General features: G+C 44.9%; 1 protein-coding gene across 1 annotated transcript in view; it reads right to left on the reverse strand.

Moving 5' to 3' along the window:
• Positions 1–5,777: 5,777 nt before the first annotated feature.
• The window catches only part of LOC119317803 (dihydropyrimidine dehydrogenase (NADP(+)), chloroplastic-like), a 6,210-nt gene continuing 1,973 nt past the window's right edge, over positions 5,778–10,014 (reverse strand). Inside the window, exons 2-7 of the mRNA XM_037592298.1 lie at positions 8,753–9,016; positions 8,490–8,660; positions 7,506–7,618; positions 7,241–7,424; positions 6,940–7,049; positions 5,778–6,141 (exon numbers count right to left, since the gene is read on the reverse strand). Of these exons, the coding sequence (XP_037448195.1) occupies positions 5,985–6,141; positions 6,940–7,049; positions 7,241–7,424; positions 7,506–7,618; positions 8,490–8,660; positions 8,753–9,016 (999 nt within the window). The 3' untranslated portion in view covers positions 5,778–5,984. The remainder of the gene's footprint in view (positions 6,142–6,939; positions 7,050–7,240; positions 7,425–7,505; positions 7,619–8,489; positions 8,661–8,752; positions 9,017–10,014) is intronic.

Here is a 10,014-nt window from a genome sequence, read left to right on the forward strand (position 1 = left end):
CCACTAGATACCTGTGTGCTAAGCACGTCGGTAGAACCAGTCTCATGAACGCGGTCATGTAATGTCGGTCTGGGCCGCTTCATCCAACAATACTGCCGAATCAAAGTAAGACATTGCTGGTAAGCAGTATGACTATTATCGCCCACAACTCTTTGTGTTCTACTCGTGCATATAACATCTACGCATAGACCTGACTCGGATGCCACTGTTGAGGAACGCGGTATTTCAAAATTTTCCTACGATCATGCAAGATCTATCTAGGAGATGCATAGCAACGAGAAGGGAGAGTATGTCTACGTACCCTCATAGACCGAAAGCGAAAGCTTTTAGTAACGCGGTTGATGTAGTCGAACGTCTTCGCGATCCAACCGATCAAGTACCGAACGCACGACACCTCCGCGATCTGCACACGTTCAGCTCAGTGACGTCCCTCGAACTCTTGATCCAGTTGAGGCTGAGGAAGAGTTTCATCAGCACGACGGCATGGTGACGGTGATGATGAGGTTACCGATGCAAGGCTTCGCCTAAGCACTACAATAATATGACCGAGGTGTGAAACTGTGGAGGGGGGCACCGCACACGGCTAAAAGATCAACTTGTGTGTCTATGGGGTGCCCCCTAGCCACATATATAAAGGAGGGAGAGGGAGAGGCAGCCGGCCCTAAGGGGGCGCGTAAAGGTGTGGAGTCCTACTAGGACTCCCTAGTCCTAGTAGGATTCCACTGCACACACAGAGTAGGAAAAGGGGGAAGGGAGAAGGAGAAGGGAAGGGGGCCCGGCCCCCTTCTCCTAGTCCTAATCAGACTCCTGCCCTAGGGCGGCGCACCAGCCCCTTGTGGGCTGGTGTGCTTCCTTCTTATGGCCCATAAGGCCCATAACTTCTCCCGAGGGGTTCCGGTAACCTCCCGGTACTCCGGAAAAATGCCCGAACCACTCGGAATCATTCCAATCTCCAAATGCAACCTCCAATATATGAATCTTTACCTCTCGACCATTTCGAGAGTCCTCGTCATGTCTGTGATCTCATCTGGGACTCCGAACAAACTTCGGTTCATCAAATCACATAACTCATAATACAAATCGCCATCGAACGTTAAGCGTGCGGACCCTACGGGTTTGAGAACTATGTAGACATGACCGAGACACATCTCCGGTCAATAACCAATAGCGGAACCTGGATGCTCATATTGGCTCCTACATATTCTACGAAGATCTTTATTGGTCAAACCGCATAACAACATACGATGTTCCCTTTGTCATCGGTATGTTACTTGCCCGAGATTCGATCATCGGTATCATCATACCTAGTTCAATCTCGTTACCGGAAAGTCTCTTTACTCGTTCCTTAATGCATCATCCCGTAAGTAGCTCATTAGTCACATTGCTTGCAAGGCTTATAGTGATGTGCATTACCGAGAAGGCCCAGAGGTACCTCTCCGAAACACAAAGTGACAAGTCCTAATCTCGATCTATGCCAACTCAACAAACACCATCGGAGACACCTATAGAGCATCTTTATAATCACCCAGTAACGTTGCGACGTTTGATAGCACACAAGGTGTTCCTCCGGTATTCGGGAGTTGCATAATCTCATAGTCAGAGGAACATGTATAAGTCATGAAGAAAGCAATAGCAATAAAACTAAATGATCATAATGATAAGATGACATATGGGTCTTGTCCATCACATCATTCTCTAATGATGTGATCCCGTTCATCAAATGACAACACATGTCTATGGCTAGGAAACTTAACCGTCTTTGATTAACGAGCTAGTCAAGTAGAGGCATACTAGGGACACTCTGTTTGTCTATGTATTCACACATGTACTAAGTTTCCGGTTAACACAATTCTAGCATGAATAATAAACATTTATCATGATATAAGGAAATATAAATAACAACTTTATTATTGCCCCTAGGGCATATTTCCTTCACTGGGGCTGTTTGGCGGAAGTCAATGTGCCAATTACGAAGAAGCGCAAGCTTGGACCAAAAACTGTGGACTGTGTTTTCCTGGGCTATGCTTTTCATAGCATTGGTTATAGATTCTTGATTGTAAAATCTGAGGTACCAGACATGCACGTCGGTCTAATAATGGAGTGAAATGATGTGACTTTCTTTGAAGATATCTTTCCCATGAAGGATAGAGTAGGTCATCAAATCAGAGAGTTGCCTAGTTCATCCCGTCAGGATGTAGTTGCAATTTTTTTTTCTGAACCTATGATTCTGATGCAACATCTTGAAGATCCCATGGAGGATAACAACGAGACTCCTCAAATGAGCAAGAGATAGAGGACTGCAAAGTCCTATAGTGATGATTTTCTTGTGTATCTCATAGATGACACTCACAGTTCTATTTTAGAGGCCTATGCATCTAAAGATGCTGACTACTGGAAGGAAGCGGTCCAGAGTGAGATGGATTCCATCTTGGCCAATGAAACTCGGGAGATCACTGATCGTCCTTATGGGTGCAAACCTATAGGATGCAAATGGGTATTCAAGAAGAAGCTTAGGCCTGATGGTACTAATGAGAAGTACAAGGCAAGGCTCGTGGCCAAGGGTTGTACCCAAAAGAAAGGTGAAGATGTCTATGATACTTACTCGCTTGTGGCTCGTCTGACCACTATCCAATTACTACTTTCACTAGCTGCCTCACATGGTCTTTTTGTTCATCAAATGGATGTCAAGACTGCTTTCCTAAATGAAGAGTTGGACGAGGAAATTTACATGGAACAACCAGATGGGTTTGTAGTGGACGGTCAGGAAAGAAAGGTGTGCAAGTTGCTGAAGTCTTTGTATGGACTTAAGCAAGCACCTAAGTAGTGGCATGAGAAATTTGAAAGAACTTTAACAGCCGCAGGCTTTGTTGTAAACGAAGCTGACAAATGTGTGTACTATCGCCATGGTGGGGGCGAGGGAGTTATCCTTTGCTTGTATGTTGATGACATGTTGATTTTCGGAACACATCTGAATGCTATTAAGGAGGTCAAGGATTTCCTATCTCGCTGTTTTGAGATGAAAGATTTAGGAGTAGCGGATGTTATTCTAAACATTAAGCTATTGAGAGATGATGATGGTGGGATTACATTACTTCAATCTCACTATCTGGAAAAGATCTTGAGTCGCTTTGGCTATAGTGACTGCAAGCCCTCTCCAACACCATATGACGCTAGCATGCTGCTTCGAAAGAATCGAAGAATTGCTAGAGACCAATTGAAATATTCTTAGATTATTGGCTCGATTATGTATTTACCAGTGCTACAAGACCCGCCATCTCTTTTGTTGTTAGCAAACTGAGCGAATTTGTTTCAAAATCGGGAGATGATCATTGGAAAGCTCCAGAAAGAGTTACGAGTTATTTGAAAGGCACTGCGAATCATGGAATTCACTACGCTGGGTACCAAAGGTGCTTGAAGGGTATAGTGACTCAAATTGAATCTCAGATGCTGATGAGATAAAGGCAATGAGCGGATATATATTCACTCTTGGAGGTGGCTCTGTTTCTTGGAAGTCTTGCAAGCAGGCCATCTTAATGAGGTCAACAATGAAAGCAGAACTCACAACACTAGATACAGCTACGGTCGAAGCAGATTGGCTTCGTCAGCTCTTGAATGACTTGCCGACTGTTGAGAAACATGTACCGGGTATCCTTATGAACCGCGACAATCAAACTGTGATCACGAAAATGAGCAGCTCAAAGGATAACATGAAGTCATCAAGACATGTTCAGAGAAGGTTAAAGTCTGTCAGAGAAATAAGAAACTCCAGAGTTATTGCAATGAATTATATCCAAACGTCTAAAAATCTGGCAGATCCTTTTATTAAGGGTCTATCACATAATGTGATAGATGATGCATATAAGGAGATGGGTATGAGACCCACAATATAAGTTGTTCATAGTGCTAACCTAGATTATGTGATTGGAGACCCCGTGAATTGGATGTGGAAAACAACTAGATTTGCAGAAAATTTGCAGTTCAAGGCCTAGTCCACTGTTCAAGTTGCTTACTAGCTAGTGTAACATAGAGTTCTAGGTGGAAGTTCAACTTAACAGCCTCCACTGCAGTACCGTATATAAAAAAAGTGTTTTGGAATCAAAGGCAATTTTGTGGATCTGGTGGGGGATTGCTGTAATTTAATCTATTTTGGGCCGGCCCAATAGCATTTTTCAGAATTCCTAATAAATCCTAGAGGCCCACTTAGTACATTCCTGTGAGGGAAGAGGTGAGACTAAAGTTTAGTCCCACATTGCTAGTTTGGTAGGAGTTGGCCTTCCTTATAAGGGAGTGTGTTTCTTCATATGTATGAGGATGAGAACAAGAGAGATATTCACGCGCGCTCCTCCTCCGCCACCCGCCTCGTCACGACGCGCCGCGGGTTGCGGGAATGAGCCAAGCCGTTGTTTAAATTTTTGCCACGTACGACTGGTATACGGAAGGTCACATGGGAGCTGAAAAGTTTTGCTATAGTGAAGATTGAATACGAACTCTGCACCCTTCGGCTGCTGGCTGTTCGTTTCGTCTCTCTTTTGCTTTGCCTCCCGTTGCTACCTGTTCGCTTCCTTCTCCCGTGTCTATAAAAGAGAGTTTGCTCCTCTCCAGAGAGACACACCAGAACAACACCTTCCTCACGCCGCCGAGTTTCAGAGCACCGAGCTACTGCTACGATATTCCCCATCCCAGCTTGTAGCATGCACCGCAGATCGGGACAGTAGGCCTCCGAAACTCCACCTTTTTGAGTCATGTACGGGAGAAGGGCAATAAGGTTTTTGGGGAATGCTATGCATGACTATTGACCTCTTCATCACGGACAACCCGTACACCGACGACTACTGACCTCTTCATCACGGACACCCCATACACCGACGATTACTTCACCAACGATGACTTCTTCCCCGAGTCGACGACCTCTTCAACAACATGGGTGACAACGTCAACGCTACTGCTACTGCCGCAGCTAAGTACGTGTTCATGTACCTTTTGTTGAGTACCTACTACAGTTTCTTCTACTAGTATCTGCTCTACATATATTCTGTTCTATTTCACATGTGCAGATGCTATTTGCTTTCTCTTTGTTAGATTACACGGATTACACAGAGTATAATAATCATGTTTTATCTTATATTTCTATGGATCGAATTATATGATAAGTTGCTCATATTTTCAACCAGAAGCCCGGGGAACACGACGGCACTTCTAGAGACCAGCCGCTGCTCATCCCCCGTCCCCATTTCGGGTGTGAACCAGCCTTTTCCGAACTCGCAATCGCGTCTTCTCACCGATCAGCCGAAGTCGCTCTCGACAGAATACGTGTGACGCTACGTGGCGTCAGTAGAAACCGCATCAAAGATTCAGGAGAGTACAATGACCATGAACGCGACAAAGCCGGTAGTATGCTGCACCAAACGGCAGCAGCCAGCAGGTGTGGAAGAGAGATTCGGCCAAGAAGAACTCCGCACACCTGAACCTGACCGGGGCCGACGCCATAGTTTCCTCACACTTCACTCCAGAGACCCCGCGCTGGCTGGACTTGAAGTCACCGCCAATCGCCAGGCAGGTCAAGTCCGGGATACCCCCGCCGCCGATCATGTTCACATGACAGGGAAACATAATGTGTCTCGAAGAGACTGGTAGTCGCAAAAGAGAGGATAATTATCAGCTGCCGAGTGAGTGAACTCATGACTCGGTCCAGCCCGAAGACTCAAGGTCCAAAGTCCAGGTCCAGACCTGGATCGTCGTCGCATTGGCCCGTCGCGCCTTAAACCACACGGTGAAAAGGAAAGAGGAATTTCGTACACTACAATGCTTTATTGAATGATGAGGTGCAGCAAAAGCTCCCACTGTTCTTTTCGTTTCGTTTATAGGTCCGGGTTTAATCACAAGTGGAAGGAAGTATGGTGGAAAGGAAGGTCGTCGTGAGGGGATCAGATCAGACTGAGTTGCATCATCAGTTGGAGACCGAGAGATCAGGCGGGGTTGCGGCATCAGTTGGAGACCATGCTCTCGGTCTCCTTGACGAACCCGTCGCCGGTCCAGTCCTTGTCCGACTGCAGGCCCATCCTGATGGCCTTCCGCTGCTTGATCGCCTCCTTCTGCCGCTGCACCAGGTCCGTGTGCGTCGTGAAGTAGGGGAGAGACGCCCTGCGACAACGAATTATCAGCGATCTTGTTCCAGAAGGCGAAAGTAATCAAGCACGTCAGCAGGAAGAGGGGGACAAAAATTATGTACACTTGAAACTTGAAAGAGGCAGCTCAGGAATTCTCTACTAGTGGGGCAGACATTTAGCACTGGACTACTGATGCTTCGGGGAAACTTCCTCCAGGCAGAGTAAAACAAGGCCAACTTGACAGGGAGTTGATCATTGCACGGTGCACACGGCTTTCAACTTGTACCGTTCATACATGGTGGGGCTAGGCGTGCTAATCAGGCTATAGGAGGCATGATTAAGGTTGAAGGCAATAGCAAACCATGATTATTGCCCACACTTCCTAAGTCTTCCCTGTTGATGATTACCTTCCACCCATTTACGCAAAACCTTTTATTTTTCCGTTTTTCATGGAAAGTTGTTCTTTTCCGGTTTTAACAAGGGAATTCTTTTCCGGTTTTAACGAGGGAATTCTTTTCCAGTTTTAACAAGGGGCATGCTCCTTCACTAATCCTGTCCTGTATCTGGTAACATGTGTAACAAAAAAAATAGCGAAGGGAACCTCCTGAGCTCTCATGTCGATGATCATCTACTACATCCAAAGCTCATTCGTTAGATTTCAGTAACACAATGGTGCTTGGAGGCTTAAAGCAAAGAAGTGAACGTTTAGAGGTAGCACAACATAGTCAAGTAGTACATGGTATCCTGATATGTACTGGAAAGAAAGGTAGTTCATCCAGATGGTTTCCAACGCCAATTCAACCACAAAGAAAAAACGGTGAAGGGGACATACCCTCGGAAATCTTCAATTGATGTAAAGTCGTGCATTCTCATAAAATCCTGCAACTCTGTACACAGCTTCTTCACAAGGCCATAACCATGCATCATTACACCTGTGCATACCTGTGATGAATAATCATTACTTCGTTAGTGACTCGACTGAAAATGATGTCTCAGAAGTACTGCCTACAGTACAACTAAAAATGTGTGTCTAAAAATGTGTACCGGCAGTACACATAAGGATGCACAACGCATAGAGCCACATCAGTCCCTTTGATCGGAAAATATGTTGCGTACTAAGTTCAAGAGCTCACCTGTACAGTATCTGCACCAAGTAGAATAAACTCAGCAGCATCATTGCCGGTTTCAACACCGCCAATGGCGGAGAGGGATCGACCTTCAGGAAATTCCTCTTTGATCAGTCTTGCTATCTGCATGACTTTCGCAAGTGCTATAGGGTGCACAGCTCTCGCAGAATATCCTCCAGGTGTGGAGTACCTGTGGAACAGAGTGTTATTTCAAATTGCTAGCAATAAATGGACATGCTCCAAAAAAACAACCCAGGGAACTGAATCTAACCCCTCCACACAAGGTTCTGGGCGCAAAGTTTTGAGATCAATTCCCATCACACTCATAATTGTGTTGATAGCGGCAATTCCTTCAGAACCTGACTTAAGAGCAATCCTTGAAGGCTGCATGGTGTTAAGACAAAAAATGAAAACATAAACAAATAAATATGGGTGAAATTAGCAAATATTCTTAGCGCCGTATAATGTACAAAAAGAAGAAGTATCATGGAGAGTCATGTGCAGCACAAGTGATGGCAATAATGTCATTTTCCCTTATCAGTCCTATTCCAGGATGCACAATTAAACAAATAGAGATGCCAATGTATAATTGATGTTTCACTGATCACATCAGTACGAGTTATGATGCTAGACTTTGAGAAATGCCCAAGAAATGATCAACCTGGTAGCGTGGAGTAACGTGGCTAGCAATGTTGGACTGTGAAAGATTACCATATCTTTGGTGGGTATGAGAATTTACATGGAATGAGGATTAGGAGTTTGAGGATCGAACTCCCATCATTTTAGAAAGTTTGATTTACCTCAGCATTTCATGATGACCCACCCTACAGTGTCTTTGAAGATACAAATCAGACACTCACAGTTTCTGTCGGTCTTGCTAAAATGGACCTGAGACTAAAACCAGAATTCACATCCCTAATCCAGCAAAACCTCCCACCCTTTCCCAGTTGTTACCAAAAATCCAAGATATGTAGAACAAGACAAAAACTATCTTACACGAATAGTTTCATTATTATTTTCTAACAGCTAAGCTTCTGCTAACAGATCAACGAGTGTACGACCTGAGAACCAAACTACTAAGATCAATGCAGAGAGCAAACTAGGTATGTTTTCTTGGAAGGTACAAACTAAATATGTGGAAAGTAGCAAGGATAAAAACTAATTTAGGACTCATCATTTGTTGAACCATAGCAAGTGAACACGGAAGATTTGTGACTGCTAAGTACTCGATAGATGTATTATATGCAGAAGTAACCTGTGTAATATCTGTAATGTTAGGAGTCATCTTAGACCAAACAGGCACGGTGGCCTTCTCATTTATCCAACCAGAAACCTCCTCTAACAAGGCACAGTCCTGTCCAACAGCGGCACCCATTTTTCGCTCAGGCATGCCATGTGGGCATGAGAAATTTATCTCAAGAGCATCCTATTGAATGATAAAATAAAACAGATCAGTAGTACTTCATTATCATGACTCTGAAAAAGTATGCACCAAAACACAGAGTATGAAAAAGTTACCACTCCAGATTCCTCAACACGTTCAATAAGCTCATGCCATGCTGCTTTGTTGTATTCCTCCATTATTGAGCCAATGAGTATCCTATCAGGGTATTCCTTCTTCAGTTGCTTGAACTCGTTAAGCATTGTCTCGAGAGGTCGATCACTGATAAGTTCAATGTTCTGCCATCCAATGATAGGACTCTTGGTAGATCCATTAGGATCTGCCCTGAGCCGAGCATAGCGAGGAGTTACATTGATAACTTTTCCAGCATCCAAGGACACCTACCAGTCATAAATTAAACCAGCAGTTAGCCATAGTGTTACGTGAAAAAACAGAGACCATTGCATGCCATTGGTGGAACTGATGACTGAGTAGGTTCAATGCAGAGTGGTATCAGCAATGTGAAAGTGATGATTGTGACCGTCTAATGTACAATGGGACCAGTGACTAGTTAAAGCTTCTTTCTAATATTTAGTACTGGGAATAAATGTTCATCGGAAAAAAGTTGGGACACCTTACTCTAAAAGCAGATGGACATGTTTCAGGCAAGTGGTTTGTCAGGAAAAATAAAAAAAGCAGAGCTTAATCCATACAAAAATGTGATCTACAGGAGTCTAATGACTAATGTGGTCGCAACAAAGAAATTCTCCTATGATCTGCAGCAAAACAATTTTTAACCAGACATATTACTGTCTTAATTCTCATTTCGGGGCTACATAATTAAGATCCATCCCCAACCCAATGAATCTAATGCGGACCAAACACACGGTTTCTGGTGGTCACCATCCACCTGGTCTGGCATCAACTTGTGAGGTTAGGATCTACTGCTTCTCCAGAAGAATGAACTTGCCTCCACTCCACATCCAATCCAAATCAGAATCATACGGCCAAAACGCAATGCTGTTAAGCAGTCACTTCACATCTAGGGTGATCTAACACGGTTCTCTGAACTGCAGCACATAGATCCTATCCTATCCTATCCGTGCGCACCGCGATATTAACTTGTCCAGAATCCAAGGACACCTGCCAGTCATAATTTAAACCAACAAAAGACAGACCATTAAATGTCATTGGTAAACCAACAAGAGACTTCTTTCCTCCCCCTCCTCCCCCCGCGTCGCCTCCCCGAGCGGGGCGACCGGGGGATCTCGTCGCCCCCTCCCAGCCCCCCCTCCCCCTCCTCCCCTTCCGCCGCCGTCGGCCTGGGCCACCGGGCCTTGCCCGCGTGGTGCCGGCGGCGGCGGCCCCGGCCTTTCCCCCCCGCTTGGCGCCTCGGCTC

The sequence above is a fragment of the Triticum dicoccoides genome, chromosome 6A (assembly GCF_002162155.2).
Source record: "Triticum dicoccoides isolate Atlit2015 ecotype Zavitan chromosome 6A, WEW_v2.0, whole genome shotgun sequence".
NCBI classification, from domain to species: domain Eukaryota; kingdom Viridiplantae; phylum Streptophyta; class Magnoliopsida; order Poales; family Poaceae; genus Triticum; species Triticum dicoccoides.